Here is a 25,308-nt window from a genome sequence, read left to right as displayed (position 1 = left end):
ATTCAATATCTTATACACCCTCCGTCCACGAAAAATAGGTCACTTTCATTTTCTGCACTCGTTTTCAAACAATGATAATAAATAGTCAAAGTTGAGAGAAAATAAAATACGGGAGAAAATAATGTAGAGAAGTCTAATGATAATAAATAGTTAAAGTGGAGAGAAAGAAAAGTAAGAGAGAGAATAATATAGACAAGAGACTTCTCTACATTATTTTCTCCCGTATTTTATTTTCTCTCAACTTTAACTATTCATTATCATTGTTTTAAAACGAGTGCAGAAAATGAGAGTGTCCTATTTTTCGTGGACGGATGGAGTATGCATGAAAAAATCCCATAATAAGTTTATGGAAAATTAGAGGAGCACATACTCAATAAGGATCACCTACCAGTGGTTTAGCGAGAAGATGTTACAGATAAAACAAATAACTTAATCAAACGTTTGAATTGCATGGTCAGATTTGTGATAGATAAATGAGTATATATTACTTTAATTTTTTTAAACTATATCAATTTTACTGAAAAATATCCCAATTTTTTGAATTATTTATCTAAAAAGCCCAAACTATCGCTTTTATACAAGAAATGTCTTAGTATTAATATTTTGGCTAGTCAAATAATTAATTAATTAAATTAACAAAATAAGGTTGTAACAAACCTGCAATACATATTAAATTACCTTTGTCACTTATAAAGTTTGGTTTGTCACTTCCAACCATAATTTCTTTCGTTGCTCAATGTTTTTCTGTTCATCATAAACCTAATTAGTTTTTCTTCCTAAATAATTAAATATGGTATTTTGCACGTCACTTTAACGAAAAATAAAACAAAATACACAAAAAAATGTAAAAGTAACTTGTTTAGATAAATCAAAACTGAAAAAGCCAACATTTGTCCTAATCTATTATGCCTTCCGGCATGAATTCCAATGCCTCTAATAAACATAAGCAAAAGAAGGGTATGTAACATTTTAAATATTGCCCATGTTATAGTTTTGCAAACTAATTTTAAGATTAGCTAGTAAATTATTATAACTATTGAAGTGATGACATAATTTAGAGATAGAGATTGGACGGCTTTTCATGTATTTAACTACAATTTGCCAAAATAATAATTGAGGAAGCAATACTCTCCTTAGCATTTATCACGAAAATGCCCTAAAAAAATGTCACACGACCGACCAAACTTTATCCCTATATAAATGCTCTATCCCACTCTCTTCAGTTTCATCCCACCAAAGAAAAAAATGGCTTTCGAAATAGCCCCCATCAACCAAAAACGCCTCGCCCTCCGGCGCCACTCCTCCCGGTGGAGCTTCCGCCATAGGCGCCAACGACTCCCCTTTGTCCGCCTAGGCGCAAAGAAGCCTCGTCACGGGTTTTTGGTATCAAGGCTATGCAAGAAGGTGAAACTCAAGTGGTTAAAGCTTAAGCATTTGAGTATGCTGAAAATGTTAACGAATTACTACACCAATTTGGTGAATGACATAATAGAAGGGAGCAGGACAATTGAGCCACATCAGCAGCACATGCTTGTAGATACTTCTTTTGGTAGGAGTTTCATGTATGGCTAGCCAATATTGGTGAATGACAAAAACATAAAGAGTTTGAAACTCAACTTTTTATTACAAAACGTGTTATGCATCATGGCTAGTTGAAGCGGCATACTATATATATATATTTTAATAATTTTGAGAATTTATAAGAATGCGATTGTAATTATGTTTCGAAAATAAAATGAAAGCAAGTGCAAAATCTATCACCTTCAATTCAATGAGCACACGTCCATGTTATCGAGCACACACAATTGAGTTACAACTTACAAGGGTTAAAATAATGGTGATTGGTAATTCTCGAAATGATTTGTGGGAGAAATTCGCAAACTCCATTTTGCATCAAGAATTGAATAGATCAGCTTGCACTGTTTTATCGAATATTTTGAGTTTTTAACTATTAGAATTTCGGTGCTCGTTCAATTATGTTCATTTAGTATCTCGATTAATTACAACGACATAGTTTGCAAATTTTGAAAAATATGAACAAAATCGCACTATTTTCTATACGGTTACCTCATCAATTTGAAACAATAGTTTTGTTTGTTTTGCACAACTGAATTTATTAAAATGAGACATTTCACCTGATCATTTCGCCCCTAATTAAAGTAGAATACTCCTCAATCAGTACGCATACAGGAATAGTACTCCTGATCATTTCGCCACTAATTTATTATTTATTCACGGCCAATAAACTGTCATTGAACTAAAATATACTCCGTGGGTTAAATATTATTGAAATCAAATTAATTAATTAGCATCTGATTAAATGCATGCATGTGTATTTTCTTATCCATTTTATAAGGGAATAGTTCAAAGCCCAAATCTGAAAGCTAAAATACCATAGCCCAAATCCCCAATCAAGCCCAAAGGCCCATTCCCAACAATATACACATAAATTAATAAAAACAATTAAATTAAAGCAATAAAGCGCAAATTAAAAAAATATTATTAGGTTTTCTAATTATTTGCATTTTAGTTATAATATTTCAATTTATCTCATACCACAATCAACCAATCCAAATACAAAACAAAGTACTTCAATCATTCTCTATCCTAGACATTTCCTGTCCTATCAATGTTATATCTCATCCACCAAACTACACATTTAAGTAGTGATTAAAAAAGGCTTAATCGATTAAGTGAATATATCTATCAATACTCACTTTAAATGAACAAATAATACCATAAATTATTTTCCAACGGTCCATACATTTATCAACGTCGAATCAAAACTTGATTTTTTTGTAATTTGATCCTGGGTAACAATTACGGCCCAATGGGCCGCCCGGCTTATTATCTTGTCATCCCCGCGATTTTTCGTTGTATGCTCTCAGCACAATTGGCGGGAAAATAAACCCTACTAAATCAGTAATCTAAAGCTTCTTCACTCAGTTCTCAGCTTCTGTGTGAAAACATACCTTTAGTGTGTGTGGGGAGAGAGAGAGAGAAAAGAATGGCAGAGGAGGCGATGGTGGAGGAGGAGTTTTCTGTGTGGAAGAAGAACACGCCGTTGCTGTATGACCTTGTTGTATGCCACTCCCTCGAATGGCCGTCACTCACCGTCCAGTGGCTGCCGACGCCGCCTTCATCTGACTCCGACGATCTCGCCGCGCACAAATTGATCCTCGGGACGCATACATCCGATGATTGCCCCAATTTCCTCATGCTCGCCGACGCCTTCCTCCCTCGCGACCCCACCTCCGCCATCGATGTCGACCCCGAGAACTCAATCGTCCCTAGGGTTTGTACAGAAAACCGTTTTATGTCCATTTCTATTTCATACGCAGTTCTGTACACTACATTTTTTATTTTCTGTGTATGAGCTGCACCTGTTTGATTAAATTACACACCGAAATATTATTTGGTTTTTGGGGGATATTGTCTTGTATAATTCTGAATGAACAAATATCCATTTGTTTGATGTATACACTAATATGTGTTTAATTACAATCGGAGAATGTTATTGATTCCTTGATTGTGGTTATTATACACAGGTGGATATAGTACAAAAAATTCGAGTCGACGGAGAAGTGAATCGGTCGCGATGTATGCTACAGAACCCGGCTTTAATCGCTGCAAAGACCAATATTCCCGAAATATTCGTGTTTGACACTACTAAGCAGCTGGAGGATGCCAATGTTAGTTGTTGTAATCCGGACTTGAGACTTCGTGGACATGATAAAGAAGGATATGGTTTGTCGTGGAGCTCTTTCAAAGAAGGGTATCTATTGAGTGGTTCGAACGATTGCAAAATTTGTCTGTGGGATGTCTCTGCAACGCCTCAAGAGAAAGTGCTTGATGCAAAGTTTACTTATGAGGTAACTCATTATCTCTGTGCCCTCTTGTAATGGTTCCTTGTGCAAAAACTAATAATCTTGCAGATATTAAGGTTGCTATCATGACATTTTGTTTTTGATCATAAAACACAAACTTTTGAACTAGCTGAATTTTGTGAATGTTGCTGTAGGGCCATGAGAATGTGGTTGAGGATGTATCGTGGCATTTAAAGAATGAGAACTTGTTCGGCTCTGTGGGGGATGACGGCAAACTAGTTATTTGGGACTTGCGCACGAACAAGTTCCAGCACTCTGTTGTTGTACATGAGAAAGAGGTGAATGGCTTGTATGCTGCATTTCTCAATATCAGCTTTCCATTTGCCTTGTTTCCTTCAGTATTTAATTGTGGAGTGGCCTAACTATTTTTTACATTAAATTCCAACTAACCGCAAGACGCTTTGCCCATGTTATATTTTCTTCTTTGATATGGTTAGCAAGAATGATAGGCATTATTATGAAGACAAAAAAATGTGCAGAGAATGTATTATGCTTAACAGAGTCTTCCAGCCTGGAAAACCTCGTTGTTTATATAATTGAGATGAATTGGTACTTTTGCTCATTCAAACTCATTATGTATTGAGTTGGAGCTCATGTTCTATAACGTGGACTTTGTTACCGAATTGTGAATGCCATTAAATTGACCACATAACTTTTGCTTGATCCCTCTCCTTTGCTCTGTACTGATCTACTATTTTTCCTGTTTTAATATAACTTGAAGACACTTACTGAAACCTTAATTCTTTCAATATCAGGTGAATTATTTATCTTTCAATCCATTTAATGAGTGGGTTGTGGCAACTGCGTCCTCTGATTCTACAGTTGGTCTATTTGATATGCGGAACTTGAATGCTCCTCTGCATGCTCTAAGCAGTCATGAGTAAGTCTTCCTTACTATTATTCAACCTCTTGAATAGTGGTACTTAACTAGTCCATGAGACACAGCTCCTTCTTGGTCCGGGAATAAAACTAGTTTTTATGAATTCCTCTGCTGAAAAAACCTAATTGTTGCCATGACCCTATACACTCGCGACAAGTAGTGCACCCGGTTCTACGCATTATTCCTTTTGATCAGTATCTATTAGGAAGAGTGCTTTCTTTTGACTTTGCATTTCAATGCTGTTAAAGTTTCATATGGATTATTTATGTCACAAGAAAACTTCAAACTTGGTGCTTCCAGCACTAATTTTGGAAATGGTTTTTGCTCAAATTTAATTTGGGTCGGCTACCTATTCCAAATTTTTGATTGCTAACTACTCCATAAGCCACTTTCTAATACTATAATACCTTTTATGTGCAGGAAAGAGGTATTCCAGGTTGAATGGGATCCTAACCACGAAACGATTCTTGCATCTGCTGCTGATGACAGAAGGTTGATGGTTTGGGACCTTAACAGGTATGGTAACTTGATTACTTGATTTTTGACGCTGCATTCATTACACACCATGCTGCTCGTGCCCATACTCATTGCATTATATATTCATACATTAATCTATTGACATGGATACGACTAGTGCTGATGAGGGCTGTACAACTTCTGGTCGTGCTTTCAGGATTGGAGACGAGCAACTAGAAGGCGAAGCTGAAGATGGTCCTCCTGAACTCCTATTCTCCCATGGAGGTCATAAAGCAAAGATTTCAGACTTTTCATGGAATAAGAATCAACCATGGGTCATCTCGAGCGTAGCAGAGGACAACACACTGCAGGTCTGGCAAATGGCAGAAAGCATCTACCGTGACGATGATTTTCCATAGTTACCGAGTGCTTAAAGATCAATTGTTTTGTAGGGCTACAACAGTGAGTTCAAATTCAGCTTTATATGTAAGGAATCTTTTAGATGTTAGAACATATTTTGAACTCAATATTAGCCACAAATTTCTAATCTTATCTTAAGCCAACTCGGTTACTGATACAAAAAATGTCTCGTGTAAGATCGTTGATTGAACAAAGGTTTTGTGATGTCTATATCTCGATTGAAGTCCAATGTTTATTGTTATTTTTATGTGATCGGGTTCGTGTCTTCTCTATCTATATGTTTTACTGCTAAATTGTTATAGGCCTGATACATAAGACTTATTTTTACAAATGGTTATAAATCAATAATGAAATCTTGACCCCCGAAAAATGCTATATGGAGCATTAATATTCCCTTTGTATAGCTAATAGATACTGTTGAAGTAGATCATCTCTCTTGCCTACAATTTCAGTAGTGAACAATTTCAACACCTCGAGTCATCGTTATTTGGTGCCCAACATCATATCTCTGAAGGGCTAAATGATCAAATGAATACTATTTCAGTTTTTTAAAAAATAATATTTCAGGTTCTCCATATTCTTTATGAAGGAATTCACCGAATATATCTTCGAATAATAGTACTTATATTGTTTCAACTTGTATCAATCAAATAATGTGGTTAGTTTTCATTCTCATGTTTAAAAACGAAATATACTTAGGTTGCGTTTGGAACACGGAATTGGAATTGGAATTGGAATTCAAATTCTATGGCCCATTCCAATTCCAATTCCAATGTACCGAAGGGACCCGGAATTGAATTTGACGGAATTGAATTTGATGGAATTCAAATCCTATGTTTGGTAAAATGAAGTAATTGATATATAACTGAATTTGAAGAATTTATGCATACACATTATATACAAAATATACACCCACACACACACTTTACACAAAATACATATACAATACACACACACACACACACAAAATACACACTTCACACACTACACACTCTACACATGCTATACAAAAAATACACACACTACACATTCTACACATTCTACACATGATATACACAAAATACACACATTACAAACACACTATACACAAAGTACACACATTGCACACACCATACACAAAATACACACAATCCACACTCTACACGACATTCACACACTGCACACAATATACACACACTACACACGTTGCATACATTATAAACAAAATAAACATTGTTCACGCACTATACCAAAAAAACACTTCACACATTGCGCACTCTACACACACGCTACGCTATGCATAAAATAAACATACTACATGCACTATACACAAAATACACACACTACACACACTATTCACAAACTGAAATTTCAAATTTGGTTCAGTTTTTTAGTCTTTTGGTTAGTTAGTTTAAACTTTTTGAAAATTTTAATTTTTCGATACGGTTCAGTTAGGATCGAAAAAAATCTAAAAACAAAAAAACCAAAAATTGGATGCTTTCATGAAATATGTGAAATGTTGAAGTGTGTGAAATATGTGTAGTGTGTGTAGTGCGTGAAATGTGTGTAGTGTGTGTAATGTGTGTAGTGTATGAAATGTGTGTAGTGTGTGTCGTGTGTGAAATGTGTGTGTTGTGTGTTGTGTGTGAAATGTGTGCAGTGTAGTGTGTGAAGTGTGTGTTGTGGATATATAGTGAATCTATCTAATTTTATGACTTTGGAATTCCAATTTTATACTTTTGATATGAAATTCAAATTGTGGAATTGGAAGATTTGGAATTGCAATGCAATTCCAAATCCAAACATTTTTGTGGAACCAAACATTGGATTTGGAATTGAAGGCTCCAATTCCACACCTCCAATTCCATGTTCCAAACACACCCTTAGATTCAAAATTATTTTGCGTTATTTTTTGTTAGCCAAGTAACCGGTCGGTTAGAAGGCTTTGCAATTAGCGATTTGGGCTAATTTTTAGTTGGTTAACTAAACCTATCGATTAAAAAAATGTTACTACTATGTAACTAATACTATACCACAAAAAATTGAGAAAAGGGTCTAAATTTTAAAAAAGTGTAAATTCGAGGGCTCGTTTTAATAAAGGGAATAAAATTATACCTAATCGTTTGAATCTGTGTATTTCCTAGTTTTGGATTACATCACATGCTAATCATTAAAATAAAGAGAATGTTAAATTCGAAGTTGTTCTGTTTTTTTGCACTCAACACGCTTCTTGACCCCATTTTATTTTCAAAACATAAGTAATGACATATCTTTGTTTTGTTCATCAACTGGCTTCTCCTTCCATTTATAACATCACATCACTTTTTATGCAAGAAGAGTCTCTTTTTGATTATTCAACTTTATTTAGTTTTGATCCTTTTGTTGATATTCAGAGTTGGAGTCACTGTGACACTGAAGTTGGGAATAATACTAACAATTGTAGTTTCTTCTTTTCCTCTTTAAATTTTGATCATCCAATGGGGACCTTTCTTTTTGTGGAAAATCTGATCTCCCTATTCTGGAAACAGTGCATTACTACTTTATTATTTCCTCCAATATGCAAATGTATCCCAAATTTCCTTTTCTGTACGTCCAATATTACATGTTTCATTTTATTTTTACTATATTTAGTAAATAAGTTTCATATTTTACTAACTTATTTCATTTATATTGTTATTTTATAACATGACTATATAAAGTGAGACTCATATTATTATCCATAAAAGCTGCGGCAACATCATTTAAGATAGTTGCATACTATTTCGACAACATTATTGGCTTTATTTTTTAGTAAATTCCAACTGATGTTATAAAGGTCATGCTTTTAGTAATCACTCGGTCACTCTATTCAATACATTTTCTTTTTGAAATTACAAGAAACATACTTATTCGATAAATTTTTCCTTTTAAAAGCACAGCATAAAATCTAATGTTAAACAAGAAATATACCTATACACACTCTACTCGATACATATTTCTTTTCAAAACAATGCATAAAATGTAATGTCAAACAAGGAATATATCCCACCTATTAGAGTGGAACGAGGGGAGCATCATTCTTTCTCCATCTCTGAGTTTTTTTTTTTTCAAAAGATCCACTATCAAAAAAATGCTATACGTATGAGAGGTGGAGAGCAAATGCAGGAAAGTATATGTAGATAAAATTGTGTATGACCAGTAAAAATGGGGAACTAAAATCAAACTACACATCCAATCCCAATATTGACCAAATGGAAGCAACATCTAAATGCAACTCTCTCTCTCTCTCTCTGGCTTTGAGGTTTACTAGTTTGTCCACAAGTCCCAAATACTAATCTATACAGTGTGGCATCTACGAGACACCGAATAATACCAGACGCACACACAAGAGTGTCGTCGCCTGTAAAAAACACAAATACGAGGAAAAATATAAAAACGAAACAAGAGCTCGGGAAAATCTGCAAGCTTACACCTTTCTTGCCGGATCATGGCAAACAATAACATTTGATTATAAATAGAATTCCATATAGCACGATACTTCGCGTTTCCAAATTCAAGAAACAACATTCCTAAAAAGGGAAGAAAAATACAGTCGAGAACACATTAAAGACAGAATCAAACAAGTTCTGCTGCCTTTCGAAACCTGGAGGCTGGCATGGGTAAACCTAAGAAAGCTTAAAAATTGAAAGATTAGTCCTCTCCCTCGAGTTCTGCTACCTATGCTCCGATCCTTCCGCTTTACAAAGAGTAGAATATGGAAACTAATGTACACGAAACCCACAAATATAAGCATGCCCAACTCTAGCTTATTAGAGGGAGGTGATGATGGGGCTGGCCGCTGATCTCAAAACTGAGGATGGAAATGAGCGGTAATGCTCGTTCTCGACATTGAGATTGCCCCCGTCTGACCAGCTCTTCAGCTAAGCATTGCAGCACGTGAACCTGCTGACAAGACGGGCAAAAGCAACATCGTGTTTAGAAAGACAAGGTAATGCAAATTCCAAAGCCCAATGACAATCCTAGTTCGATCAACTAGGAACCATATAAACGTGTAAAGAGATCAGCTAGCATCTAAATCAGATATCTAGCATGAAGAACAATCTTGATCGTATTATAGAATGGGGACCATATTGCACAAGCAGGCGAGCGATAGCACACTACAAAATTTAGAAACGCACATTAGGCCAACACCGTTTCATGGAACATTTCACCTAAACCTTTGCTAACAAGATCGACAACATAAGCTATCTCTACAAAATAAGCAAAAATAGATATGCATGTCAGAAGGATAGCATTACTACTATTTTACAGCTAAATGACTACTAAGATAAGAATATATAATGCCCTAAGCAAAATGTTAGAGAAGACAAATGATATAACGGAGAGGTTCTTATCAAGGTGTTCTCATGAAGGCACTTTGAATACAAAGAGGCATATAATGGTTTACCTTTTCTTTTACTTCCGGTGGAAGCATTGGCATTAGAGACAACTTTAACATTGCCGAGTCCACAATCAGGGAATTCCTCCAGATCAGAATTTTGATTTCCCAAACACTGAAGACTGTCAAACCCCACAATCCCCAAGGCATGGTCCACTCAATGCAGCTTCTGGTCCAGGATTAATGCAGTAAAGCGGATCATTGCGCTGCATATTACATGAATTGACCACGTACCTTCCAGTACTATTAGGATTCACCATGTTTTGATAGACGTCTCCACTCTTGTTCGGCTTCCGGTAAGGGAAAGAACCAATTTCTCCCTCTATCCTCATTCCTCCCTCTGATGTCCACAAGCAAGCACTTAAGCCTAGCAACCTCAGCCTCCAACAAGGCCTGACCTTGGAGCCTCTTCATTAGCTGCTGATTCAAAGCCCTCAACCTGATAACCTCATCTTCCAATGATGCAGCTCTAGCTTTCTTCTTCTCCCTGTACTTACGCACAGCTTCACGGTTTCCCAACGACCTCTTTTTAGATTTCTTGTCCACAGACTCAGCAGTGTCATCGCTGGGATCCTGACCTTCACTAGGAGAGGGCATAATTTGGGTATGGACATGAATACATGTGTGCGTGTGGGATTGATCAGGGCCCGAAGGGTTGCAAGCATGAGCATGGGTGCAGGCCTGTGTTTGACCAAGACCATCGGTGTAAGCCTCTGTCCGACCAAGGGCATCATTGCAAGACTGTGTCCGACTAAGAAACTCATCTATGTCGAAGGAGCAACTGCTCTGTGCATTAGTTATATCCAAGCATGACAACATTGGGTCATTTGGGAAATCAAGCTCTCCATCATCCATTTTCAGCTGATATACACTGTTCTAACAAAACCAATAATCCAAATCTTGCAGAAAATGTCACAAATAACCCTTTGTGTCCACTCCTTTATGGCAAATAAATAACAAAACCCTAGCAAAAGAAGAAGAAAAAAATCACAAAATTGACTAATTTAGAAGCTAAACAGTTTATACAATCATGAACCAAACGTAATATTCCAAGGATTGTAAAGCAAATTCCACCACAAAAATCAAAATTTTAGGTAAAATCAAAACCGGGCACTTCAATTAAACTAAAACTAACCCTTATCGAGCCAAATAGCGGTGAAATTCAGCACATAGAAGTCCAATTATGACCAAAAACTAACGCAACTCCTAGATTTTACCAAAAGCAAATCGGAAGAAAAACAAAATGACTTACAAACAAGTGACGAATTCCAAAAAAAAAGAATCTTTGCGCAAGAGCGAGCGGCAGGAAGCGGAGATTGGGGAATATATAAGGGTGAAAAGGAAGGGTTACGAAAAGGGCTAAAAAGAGCTTTAACGAAGATACAAATGGCGATAATTTAATGGGGCGATTCCTCAAAATTTCGCTGATTGCGAAACGCTAGGCTTTGATGCCTACCATTTAATTACTCCTATTTTACAAGAAAATATAACTGGTAATTTTTTAATTAATATGTAGTAGGAGTATTGACTTTTAATTGTGTACTAGTATTAATTTAGTAAGTATTTATAATTTGATGGATGAAGGGGTGACGCGTGGAAAGAGTAATCTGTTTAAATGTGCAATATTCATGCCAATTTCTGATTTTACAGAATAGTGTAATACTGAAATTTTAATCTTGAAGTGAACATCAAAATCTTGAAATTGATATCTACATGACATATTCGACATAGTACAAATACAGGCATTTTGAACTATATTCTTTATCTTGCGAAAAAAAAAGTTACTTTTCCATCCTATGTTTACTTTAAGATATGGCATAATAACACCATGATCTGAGGTCTAAATTGGTTCGTATGGGTAAATATCATTTATTATTATTATTATTATTATTATTATTATTATTATTATTATTATTATTATTATTATTATTATTATTATTATTATTATTATCCATCTTTGTATTTCTGTGAAAGCGACTGACTACCAATGATAAAGAAAATAGGGTGCAATTATGTCAAAGTTCAATTAAAGAAAAATCATTAGAAGGAGAGGATTCAACTATCACATCACATCTACTAATCTTTGCATAAGCCAAGTTTTTGTTTTCTCTTAAAATAGCCCAAGCCCAAGCCCAAATCTATCAACTCAATGACCCAATAAATTTCCAGCCCAATAATGGGTCGTGTTGATGTTATTTGAGAGGTATCCCCAATTTCAATCCCAAAGTTCCCAAATCCCTACTAAAAAAACAAAGTCTAGTGAAATTAGGAAACACTGGAAAATTTAGATGCCAATATCTCTTGATTCTCTTCCATGTAAAATTGCCCGCTAAAATTGTTCTTTTTTAAAGCCATCAATAAAAGGATCTAATTTTTTATTGATATGGAGTGGTTTATATTGATATTAACAATTTGTATAATTCAATGCACTTTATAATATTCAAGCACAATCCTTTTCAAAACACCACCCTACAATTGAGGGATTTTTTTCCTTTCTCTAACAAATTACCACCAAAAAAAAGAAAAAAATCATGTTGAGTGAAACTGGAAACCAACCCACCTCATTATTTTTGGGGTGCATGCCTCCTCCTCCACCCCCCTCCCCCTCCCAATTAAAAAAAAACACAACAACAAATCTTTGCCAAAATTAATCCATACTTAATGATCTACTCCATCTCTTCTTCAAATACTCTTCAACAGAGAGAGGGCTGCTTTGATCAATGCTGCTGAATGATGTCGAGTTCTCCTTTATATCAAGAAATGCAAGGCTCATATGTGACTCTGCTCTTGAATCTGGATACACTTCATCGTCGTTCTCGTCCTCATTTTCTTCATCATCATCACCACATTTTGGCCTAACTCCAACCAAATACTCCTCCCCTCTTAGTATACTAAGTATCTGCATTCATACACAGATGCTGAATTAGTATAGCAGAAAAAACGAAGCTCGTCACATCAAGTTCGCGTCCAACCTCATCTTCGTTACCTGGTGCATTTTGGGGCGAAGACGTGATGATTGAGTCAGGCATAGAGACGCAGCAAGAGCCATCCTTTGCATCTGATCCTCATCAATGTTTTCCAAATTTTGATCCAATATACTCTGCAAGTCCTTGCTCTCTAGCTTAGGTTTTGCCTTAACACATAAACAAAGTTTCAATAATTACTAGTACAAAACTGCAACAAAACTGGATTTGGTTCACATGCTTATGTTTTGTTAGTTTTTCAACTGATCTTACAAAAACTACAATGAAACATGAGTGTTTTAGTTCAAAATCAATGATTCTTACCCACATGACCAAGCTTTCTTGACTCTTTGTAGTCTCCAAACTAATAGGTTTCCTCCCGGAGAGCAGTTCAAGCAGAACAACACCGAAAGCAAACACATCAATCTTGTCACTAACTTTGCCATACATGAAGTACTCCGGAGCTAGGTACCCAAACGTTCCAACTACATCGCTGTCCATCAAATAGGATGACATTGTGGGCCCCCAAGTCGCCAAGCCAAAGTCGGATAACTGACAAGGAAACAACGGAAGCTGAGTCAGTAACCATGTGATCGATGATTTTGAGAATATGATCTAGTTGCATTGTGACTGTTAGGCCAGTTTTGGACCTAATGAACCTACCTGCGGTTCTAACTCATCAGTTAGGAGAATATTTGAAGATTTGATATCTCTATGAATGACGGGCCTAGGGCATTCGTTGTGTATGTAGTTTAAGGCTTCAGCAATCCCAATAGCTATCCGGTATCTCGTTTCCCATGTCAACAACACAGATTTTTCCTTAATGCTACCTGCTTCAAGAAACAACTCAACCTGAGGTGATGCAGTGACAGTTTGGCATGAAGTTTAAAATTCAAGAACTTGTGAAACACTCACCGTGTAGATTTTCTTCAAGGTTTCCTCGGGGCATCAGATCATAAACGGAGATCAAAGCATTATCTTCCACGCAGACCCCAAGTAGAGGCGCAATTTTTGTGTGCTTCAACGTGGTCATTATGTCGACTTCTTGAATAAAATCCTTCCACGCTTCTTTGGAAGACTCCATGATCTTCACAGCTACTGATTTTCCTTGAGGAAAAACTCCCTTGAACACCGAGTTGCAGCCTCCTCTCCCGATAAGATTTCCTATACCATTTTGTGTTAGTTAAGGGGGATGCTGATAAAAGGATCTCAGTTTATACAGCTAAACAAAAACAATACTTCATGTTTGAAAGAGTTACCAGAGGAGAAATCTGAAGTCGACATCTTCAGATAATCGAGGCTGAGAACTGTGCAACCTGCCGGATTTCTCATCAGTATGAGTTCCAAATCCTTAGGAAGCTCGAGAAGACTGGTTTCCTTGCAGAAACAAGTCATCTGAGCCGCCTTCTCACTCTCTCCTTCAATAGAATCATCGGTCTGGCAGCTCACAGGCGAGCTGGACTGAGATGAGGCATCAGAGAGTGGCCGGCTTGGCAGGGTCATCACCCATTGAACAACCGACATCTTTCTTGCTTCCACGCCAAGTTGAGTCACCAAACAAGCTGTCTGAAGTAGAGGCCAACCGGGCCTCTGCTTAGTAAAGTCTTCTGCAGGGAGAGAAATCGAGCTTAAGGAGACTCGTTTCAGCCTCCCAATAGGGCTCACAGCATCATCTCCTGAGTTTGCTGTCTGAAGTAGAGGCCAACCCGGCCTCTGCTTGGTGAAATCTTCTGCTGGGAGAGAAATCGAGCTTAAAGAGCCTCGTTTAAGCCTCCCAATAGGACTCACAGCATCATCTCTTGAGTTTTCTGCCTGAAGTAGAGGCCAACCCGGACTCTGCTTGGCGAACTCTTCAGCATGGAAAAAAATGGAGCTTATAGAGCCTCGTTGAAGCCTCCCAATAGGGCTCATGGCATCATCTCGCAAGCTCATGTTTCCATCTTTTGCATCAATGCTTGATATCTCAGACTCTCCAAACTCCGAAAAAGTGTCTTTGGTTGACATGCTGTCATTGCCATAAGCACTCGTCTTTGAGTCTAAACCCACGCCTGCAATCACAAGAGATCACAGCTTAGCCATCTAGACATACATCTAATTAACATATTTCTTTTCTTTTTCGCAGAAATAACACCACACCTTCTAATAAAAGTTTCGAGCACCTGCTGAAGACAACCTTGCCGTTGTGAATCGCTATAACCTCAGTAGTGGGAGGCAGTTGCCTTGCACAATACCTAGCGATTGAAGCTCATCCCCTAAACACAGATGCTATCGATATCTCAATAAAAAAACCAACATAAATTTCCAAATACAGAGGAACTGAAGGACCTCAATACTCTTACCCCAATGCGCTAAGCCTCGTTAATCCCACAATAACAGTCGATGCACCATGAGTCTTCGCCTCTCTCACTAGAGCTTTTCTGGTTGAGTTCCCTTTCAAGACTTTAGCACTAAGAGAAACCTGAAACACCCCACCAATATTAATTCACTCTGCCATTCAGCATTATCATCACAACCGAGTTAGGAAAGGTGAAACTAACCTGCTTTTTGTTGCATAGGCCTTCATAGTCTTCAAGTAACCATCCAACAACACTTTCTCCTTCGGAATGCAACCTGCAGCCAATATACCTCAATTCATCACAAACTAAAACATAAAATAAAAATCTCAACATTTTCACATTGTACAAACAGCTGAAGAATTCAAAACTTTAGTAACATAGCACCTGAATTCCTGCAAACATGAATCGCCACAACCGAGTCGCCTGGACCGGCTACTTTAACCACAGTCCAATCTAGCAACTCTTTAGCATAGCCATCTAATCTTATCCCCACAATCAATTTCTTCCTCCCCAAATCCAACCTCTCAACTTTCACATGTGCATTTAAGCTAAAAATTGCGTGTTTCTGCAGAAACCTGATCACTCCTAAATCTATGCCAGAAACATTGAACACCTAATTGAGTGCAAATTGCAGTAACTTCAACCGCCGCAGCAAATATGTATTGCTTCCGAAGAAAAGGCGCTGCCAACTCCTTGAATTCCAAAATTCCTCTTGATTTATATCACCATTTCCGATTCAGATAAAACAAATCACAAAATCCAACCTCCAGTTCAAAAGCAGGCACCTCTATTAATCAAATCCCCTCTGCTTCCACCACATGATATAATATCAATAATAATTAAAATATTCATCATGGCGTACTAATCAGCAAAAAAAAAATCCAAAAAATGCACGTTGAATTTTCCCGAAACAATAAGAATATAATGCGACAATGGAAGCCTACCTAATTTTTTTTGAATATTCCCTTCCGTTCAAAGCCATCAAACATTTTAAATCAACAAAATAGCGCCACCGATGATCCTGTGCTTACCAACTCTCAGCTAACATACAATATTTTAAAATTCAAACGCAGGGCTGCTTTAATTGAAACGTAAACGATCAATTTGGCTTCATCCGAATTTCAATATTTTACTGGAGAAACAAAGGCTGCATGGAAGAAATTGTCCGTGATGAGAGAGAAGTCCCAATAAAATTAGAAATGTTAGTGTTTAATTACGGCAAGTCATTGAAAAGGGAAACCAATAATTCGCGGGAAACCCACGATATCCGGTCATCGGATAACGACCGACAAATGAGGCGGGGGGCTCACAACCGGCTATCGCGGGTTAACGGTTGCTTCAACGGTACACTAACGGCGTAAGTGCATGAACGGGGAATGGGGATGGGTTTGTCCGCTTCGAGCGAAAAGACGGCACTGCCCTTCTCTTAATTTTGCATTTACTATACAGTCCCAACGGTCAACTTCGTGTGTGTTTTATATGATTAAAATGAAATTTAGGATTTTTATTTTTATTTTTATTTTACTAAGAAATACTCACGATTAGTATTAAGTCGAGTTTATTAGATTGGTTTTGAATATGCGAATTGAGATAGAGTCGGCTTCCCTCAAAATTAAGGATACAGTTAGACAAAATTAATTGTGATAGACTCGGTTTCCCTCAAAATAACTAACTCAAATAGACTCGGTTTTCCTCAAAAAATATTGTGATAGGCCACTTATGAATGGACATATTTTTTTAAATGTGATAGGGAGTTTTGTGCTACTACAAGTTTAGAAATCATCAAATAAATGTAAATATATTCTTGAATATGTGTAACATCCATCATACTATACAACTTTTTGTGAATAAATTAAATACTGATTTTTTCTAAGTAAAAGAGAAACTTATGGTTTTGACATTTTTTTTATTTTTTAATTGCAATATTCGACTTTAAGAATTGGTAAAATTCGAATTGAGTGATCTCTATGTCATAACTTATCAGCCATCCAACTCTACTAACTAGCTTGTTTTTTCTTTCAACTAGAATTCGACGGTATCAAATAAATTATTTGGAAAGAATTTTTTGTGCCTTAATATTTTTATGAAAAATAAAATACTTTAGTGATAGCTAATATACTTTATGTTTATGATCCTCAAGATTCCCACTGATTTTACTTTAAATATTCTTGCTAATAAAGTTGAGTTTATGCGATAGCTATTAATTAGCTCTACTTTATATTTTTAAAATGAAGGTACTAGAAGCTTATTTTTTATGAATTATGAAAGATACATATAAACTATTTTAAGGCCAACAATGAGATATTTTAGACTATTAAATTTCAAGTTTTTGTAATATTCTAAATCATTAGGAATCTGTCTACTACACAAATAAAAATTTGATAAAAAACACAATAATTATTATGGGTCAAAGACTAAAAAGTACTAGTACTATCAAGATCATTATAATGGTAAATAAATTTCAACTGCATTATGTTTCACGTCTACACCTCATCTTTGACTGGAAAATGGTAAATTAATAACTATCTTATCTAGTTATCTTAGTCAAAAATAGTAAAATACATTAACATCTTATCTTAGTCAAAAATTGTGCGAGTTGTTGTTTTTTGTTCAGATTTTCCCTTAATTAGTACTCCTACGTACTATATTTGTCATATAAACAACACGAAATGAATAATTAAGCTTTCGTTAATAATTAAGCAGTATGACTGTCTGTATGAGTAAGAGATTTGAAATATATCAAGGCCCGACAAGCATATAAAAAAATCAATAAATTATTTAGTGTAGTGGTTGTGATTGAATTAATTGAGTCACTAACCGTTTTTTGAATAAATATCATCTAAAGATTTTATGTGAATTTACTAAAAACATTATCTTATGATGAAACAATATTTTCCCCAAACAAGGATAGTGACATATATCGCTATCAATGCTTTATTTGGTAAGATGTATTTTTTCTATCATGAATCACACGCACAATCTCACCGACACTATGTGCGTGCTATCAGCTATGCCTTCAAAAGTGATTTTTATCCCACTTCAATCGTAAAGCTCATTTGTAATTATTTTGTTTATGAACAATATAGAAATCATGTAAATATTGTTATAAATTGATATAATAATTTTATTAACTGTTAGGATGCCTTGAATCATTACTGTTTGCTGCTAGTTAAATGGGGTCTGGGGGGCGGAGACGCCCCCGGCCTGACGCTATGATATGTTTCTGTTTTGGGCCTTAATTGTTGTATTAGGCCCAATTCGTCTCTTGTACCTATTTATATAGAAGTATGGCACAATAACTATGTATCTGTAACCGCAGTCATAATCCAATTAGTTCTTCGTTCTTGCCCGTGGATATAGCCAACACAACGTTGGTGAACCATGTAAATTCTGTGTCTATTTACGTTCTTTCGTTTGTCGATTACATAATTACCCTATTTGTCACAACATTAACATTTGATGGTGTTTGATCTGAGTCACGATTCATCGAATAATCTTGAAAAATATTTTCGCATATTCCTTTATGGGCTATCCACATTAGATGGATATTTATTTGGCTTGTTATGTCTTATTTACAGTAAAAATTGATGATTCCGTGAAAATATTTCAAGAAATTAATGTTATTAAAGATTATGATTTTTCGAAATATGATTTGATAGATTATTTATCTTGTAGTGTTTGGAAATATTTAGAATATTATCACAGTAATAATTTGACTAATTGGTAGGGGTGTGCATTCGGGTTTCGGTTCAGTTTTTTACCAAAACCGAACCAAACCCGAAAAAACCGAATTTAGTTCAAAATCCAAACCGAACTGAACCCGAAAAAACCGAAAAACCGAAACCGAAAAACCGAAAACCGAACTTAAAAAACCGAAAAAACCCGAACAAAACCGAAAAACCCGAAAAAAACCCGAAAAACCTGAAAAAAATAATAATATAAATATATATTTATATATGTGTATTTTATTTTATTTTATATATACTAATAGAATATTTATATATAATATAAAATTAATAATACATATAATATATATTATATAGTAGAATATATTAAAAGAATATATATATATATATATATATATATATTATATATAATATAATATATTAAATTAATAGAATATATATAATTCGGTTTTTCGGTTTTTTTCTTCGCTTGAACCAAACCGAACCGAAAAACCGAAATTTTTTTATTTTTAAAACCGAAAAAACCGAACCAAATTTCAAAATTTCGGTTTGGATCGGTTCGGATATTCGGTTTCCGGTTTTTTTGCTCACCCCTACTAATTGGCATAATAATGAGGTAAATTTTTTATTAGATTTTTAATTAATAAAATAATTTTAGAATCAAATTAAGATTCATTTAGTAAGATATTACTCAAGAGTAGTATTACATTACTGTATTATTATTATGATTCATAATTTTAATATAACATCAGATTTTTCATAATAAGTTATTAATTGATAACATATTAATAACAACAATAAGTAATCTACTAGTATAATAAACATGATTACATTTATAATTTTTATTATTATTAGGTTTGGGTTAATCCGTTCGGGTTCAGGCCAACCCACACGGGTAGTCGGGCTATACCTCCGGAGAGGTATACCCCCAAAGAAATGATAGTGTTGGTGAGGTGCTTCATCGATGTTTCCAAGGACTCCGTCATCGGAAACAACTAGAAGTTCCAGATATTCTGGGACTGGATTATTGAGTATGCCCACGAATCCGAAAGCATTGATCGCGGGTTCAGAAGGACGTGCAAAGGTGGGGTGGCCTCTACGCTAACGCCCAAAAGATGTGGTCGGACACAGCTTGGCCACATTGCCAAGAAGGCGAATGGGGTCTTCTTCACTGAGGAGAAGAAAGCCTTCTAGTACTTAGATGTCTGACAACTTCTCCAGAGGAGCCCGGAATTTAGTGGTGGATTTGAGGCTAAACCCTAAACCCTAGACCCTACCATCTCTTGATAGTCCATGGCTCTTGACAAATGTGAACCTCCAACATATGGAACATCTGGTGGTCAAGGATACGTCGGAGGTGACCTCGGATCAACTTTAAATGCACAACCTCATGATCTGCGTACTCATTAAGAAGATCGAACAACATGATTCATAGATTTTTTTAGTATTTGTTATTTTAACATTTAGGATTTATAATTTTACTTTATTATATACTCCTATGAAGTACTTTTGTGTTATATATTCTCTCGTATTTTAATTTTAAAAGTAAAACAATGAATAGTGCAAATTTTTGTTCTGTGGGAAGAAAGCGTCCATTATGGAAGTTGGGGGCATGAGAGAAAAAAAAGGAGAAAAATGACGACGTGGTGGAAGTTTTTGAACGGAGAGCGTCATCTCATTGCAGATTCCCTTGTATCACCTAAAAATGAATTCAAGAGGAAACTAAGCAACATGGCAAGCTAATCTCTCTCTCACTCACCATCATCACTATCATTCCTCATCATATTGGAGTCCCGTAAGTATTAATCACAGTATGCTGCAGTTTTGTTGGCCCTTTCTCTTCTTTTTCTTCCCATGTTTTGGTTGCTGCAAAATGACCTTGATAGCTTCATCAAAGACGGCCTTCACATTCTGCAATATTTGGAGACAGAAGAATGAGAATAGAGTCGATATATAATGGACGTTGACAACGTGTTGAAATGGCAAATGAAGATAAATGTGTAGCTCCAAGTAACACTTGATCACACCTGTTGTGTCTTGGAACTACATTCAATGTAAGCAGATGCTCCAATCATTTTCTTGAGCTCCTCTCCCTTCAAAGTAAACTGATACATCAACGGTCATCATCGCTTAATTATAAACCGGATATAACCAAGTAAACAAGAAGCATATATACCTCTGCAGCTGAGATGGGTACCGGTCCACAAAGAATTGTTTATCCTCTCGAAGCGAAGATCTGAAAATAAATTAGATATCACTATTTCTACTCAACCACAAAAACAAGAGTATGATGTGATGAAAGGAGATCCTAACCAGTCTTTGATCCCACAAGAATTATCGGAACTTTAGGAGCATATATAATGCCTCAACTCAGAATTCCACTGAGCATTTGAAAACAGGAAAACTGTTAGCAACAAGTGAGAAAGAGATAACACTGAGTAGAATTAAATTAAAGAAGATTGACCTTGTTGTGGACACTGTCATAACTAGTCTTGGAAATAAGAGAGAATACAAGTATAAACACATTAGCTCCATGGTAGCTTACTGGTCTTAATCTATTGTAATCCTCCTGACCTGCTCAACACAATTAATGACTAAATTTTTCTACAAATAAATTAGTACTGCTAAATAAAATCAAGAACAAGTAATTTACCAGCAGAGTCCCACAGCGATAGATTAACACTGCTCCCACCCACCGTCATATTCACACTAAAATTGTCAAACACAGTTGGGATGTAACCCTATTTATGAAACAAATAAAGACTAAATTTTCATTTTTATTATGAGACTAATTTTCGTGGATATGACAGAGAGAAAGAACTCAACCGTAGGAAAGGTGTTGGTGGTGTAGGAAATGAGCAAGCAAGTTTTACCAACGCCTCCGTCGCCGACGGTGACGCATTTTATGAACCTATAACTAGAGGCGCTCATCTTGTCGTCGACACAACTGGTGAACAATCAAGCTCAGATTTATTACCACAAAATTTATGCTCTACTTAATTAGACCGAATCAACAATCACTCGCATAATCCATGACTTGTAATTAAACAACTAGAAAAAACCTGCATGATTTTTTAGAACCTGAAATATGTGCATGCATGAATGTTCATGCAACAACTAAGCAACTAACCCAATCAACTGTATTTAATTTTCAGACTCCGGACACACATATGTGTGTGTGTGAGAGAGAGAGAAAGAGACACATAGAGTCCAAGAGTCGAAGAAAATTTTCTTACTTTCTTCTCGTGATCACTTTTCTAGTTTCTCTTTTAATTTGTCATTGGTATTTGAATTTTATGTGTTGATATAATCAATTCAATTACAATTTACCAAATATCATCACTAACATTTCAATCAGTACACATGATTTAATTATCTGGGTATATACAATAAAGCAATGGCAAGCATATTATTACAACATTATTATAATTGAATTCATTATAATTTACTTTTCCGGTTATGGAGATTTACTCCAACATTAATATTTTTGTGTAGACACGGAATATTGTATTGGGTTTTCTTTTTATCTGGAGATAAATATAACCATTTATTGAATTAAAAGGCAAAAGTTATTGGGTGAAGCCATTAGCTAATAGTGCAATGGAGAGAAATTGACTCCCGGGGAAAGCTTTAAACCTTTATAAATACCAAATCATTTTGAGTACTTAGTTAACCATTACGCCTAACATGTTTCCTCTCTTAATTTCAATTGCTTATTTATACATGATCTTACTCATGTTTTCATTACGTTGGAGTAGTTTTTATTTTTATTACTTTCTCTCATTGGTTTAATTTTGTTATTATATATTTGTGAATAATATTATTAGATGGAGTATAATGATGTTATCAAATTTTTTTAAAAAAATAGATGAAGGAAAGATATACTCCATCTAATAATATTATTAGATGGAGTATAATGATGTAGCTCCTTGATCGATCACCTCTTGTGTTTTGGAACTACATTCAATATAAGCAGATGCTCCAATCATTTTCTTGAGCTCTCCTCCCTTCAAAGTACAATGGCAAATCAACGGTCGTCATTAGCCAAGTAAAAAAAGAACTGTACCTGTGCAGTTGAGATGGGTATTGCCCCAGGCCAGGGTGCTCGACAAAGAATTGTTCATCCTCTCGAAGATCTGAAAATAAGTTAGATGTCACTATTTCTAGTGGTGAACTGTGAAAACATCATTAATTAATTATGATGTTAATGCTAGAGTTATTGATGAAAGGAGATCCTTACCAATCTTTGTTCCGACAAGAATTATTGGAACTCTAGGACCAAAGTGCCTCAACTAAGAAATCCACTGAGCATATTTAAGAAGAAGAAAAAGGGGAACTATTAGCAACATGTAACTTTAAATCCGTCCCATAACAAGGGTGAGCATACAACGAGACAGAAGATGACGATGAATTGCAGCTCAATTGGTAAGCCGCTTCCCCTCTAACTAATAGGTCAGGGTTCGAGTCATCACGTGGTAGATGAAGAATCATTGATATTCGATGATCGTCTTAAAAAAGAAAAAGAAAAATACTGATCAAGCAGAAAGAAGAAGAATGACCTTGACGTGGACATTGTTATAACTAGGCTTGGAAATAAGAGAGAATACTGTTAGCATTCCTCATGAATCAGATGAGAAGTCTCATAGTAAAGAATGAAGAGTCAGCAGTTATACAACACATTAAAGAGGAACATGTAAAGTTGTCTTTCAATTATGAGAAATTGTCTTCTCATTTTCTCGTTTCTTAACTAGCTATGCTAAGGTGTGGTAGTCTAGATCCTTCTATGGAGCAGTATATATAGAGATAAAATTGTATGTTCATGATCATCAATTACCTTATGAAGTGACTACACATTGAAGCTCATATCCTGCGTTGCGTTTTGATCCTTTCTCTCAAAATATGGGTCTACTGCATTTTCTTTAAATACAAGCAAGTATAAAGACATCAGCTTCACGGTAGCTTAGTGGTCTTAATCTATTGTAATCCTCTTGACCTGTAGTAATAAGCTTCTTGACTAAATTTGTGTACAAATAAATAGGACTACTACATAATCAAGTCGAAACTGATCAAGAACCAAGTAAATTACCAGCAGTGTCGAACAATGAAAGATTAACACTAGTCCCATCCACCGCCACATTGGCACTAAAATTGTCGAATACAGTTGGGACGTAATCCTATTAATTCATGCCAAAAGAGGAGACCAATTAACACGTTATCAAGACGAATCGCTAGCACTATAAAATCAAATTCATAAAGCGTTGGATCACTGAAGCCAGATTCAAAAACCTTGACCAAGAAATCCTCACTAAGTTTTAAGCACATATATATATATATATATATATATATATATATATATATATATATATATATATATATATATACTTCAATTTCAACGATTTAAGTCAAACAGTGAACGAATCACAGCCTCGATTTAATTAGCATGAGAAAGAAAAAGACCTCACCGTAGGAAAGGTGTTGCTGGTGTAGGATATGAGCAAGCAAGTTTTACCGACGGTGACGCATTTTATGAGCCTAGACGCCCATCTCGTCTCCACAACCTGTGAACAATCGACCTCAGATATTTTATATTTAAACAATCAATCACTCACATAATCTAGTAGTTTATATTTAAACAATAAGAAAAAACCTGCAGAAGTACGGAATCAAAAACCCTAGCTAATATCAGTATAATTTTTTAAAATCTAATTTTGTGCATGCATGAATAATCATGTAGCGACTATGCAACTTACCCTAACAGCTGTTTTCAATGTCAGTTAAAATTCAGACTCCATACACAGTGAAAAACATGTGTATATAGTGCCAAGATTCGAAGAAAAGCGATCACTTTTCTAATTTCTCCTTTCACTTGTAATTGTTGTTTGAATTTTCTGTGTTTATATAAGCAATTCAATTACTACAATGTATCAATTAAAATATCATGACTAACACGATTTAATTTTCTGGGTGTATATAGTGCAATGGCAAACAAATGAATACTAGTATATTATTGTAGTAATTGAATTCATTATAATTTACTTTTCCGACTATTAATATTTACTCCAACATTGATATTTTTGTGTAAACACTATATTATATTGTGTTTTCTTATTAATTTGGAGATATGTTGAATTTTCGTTAAGAATAATTAATGACTCAAGACAATAGATTGCATATTTTATATGAGCAACGTTGTTTGTTTTGTTTTATACATTTACTTTGTATCTAATATACAAAAATGATATTAATATTTTTAATTTCAAAATTTTCAAAAAAATAGATTAATC

The 25,308-nt window shown here is 35.4% G+C and overlaps 1 protein-coding gene and 2 pseudogenes across 1 annotated transcript; 1 reads left to right on the top strand and 2 right to left on the bottom strand.

Moving 5' to 3' along the window:
- The first annotated feature begins 2,893 nt into the window (after positions 1-2,893).
- On the top strand, positions 2,894-5,890 carry LOC121753205 (WD-40 repeat-containing protein MSI2-like). The gene is made up of 6 exons (XM_042148411.1): positions 2,894-3,295; positions 3,549-3,872; positions 4,022-4,165; positions 4,643-4,767; positions 5,188-5,283; positions 5,441-5,890. The coding sequence occupies exons 1-6, from the start codon at positions 3,008-3,010 to the stop codon at positions 5,640-5,642; spliced, it is 1,179 nt and encodes a 392-aa protein (XP_042004345.1). The 5' UTR covers positions 2,894-3,007; the 3' UTR covers positions 5,643-5,890.
- A 3,890-nt stretch (positions 5,891-9,780) lies between these two features.
- On the bottom strand, positions 9,781-11,506 carry LOC121752674 (annotated as a pseudogene).
- A 931-nt stretch (positions 11,507-12,437) lies between these two features.
- On the bottom strand, positions 12,438-21,138 carry LOC121752673 (annotated as a pseudogene).
- Positions 21,139-25,308: the final 4,170 nt, after the last annotated feature.

Source organism: Salvia splendens, chromosome 10 (genome assembly GCF_004379255.2).
Source record: "Salvia splendens isolate huo1 chromosome 10, SspV2, whole genome shotgun sequence".
Classification (NCBI taxonomy): Eukaryota; Viridiplantae; Streptophyta; class Magnoliopsida; order Lamiales; family Lamiaceae; genus Salvia; species Salvia splendens.
This window is presented reverse-complemented; position numbering and strand designations above follow the sequence as displayed.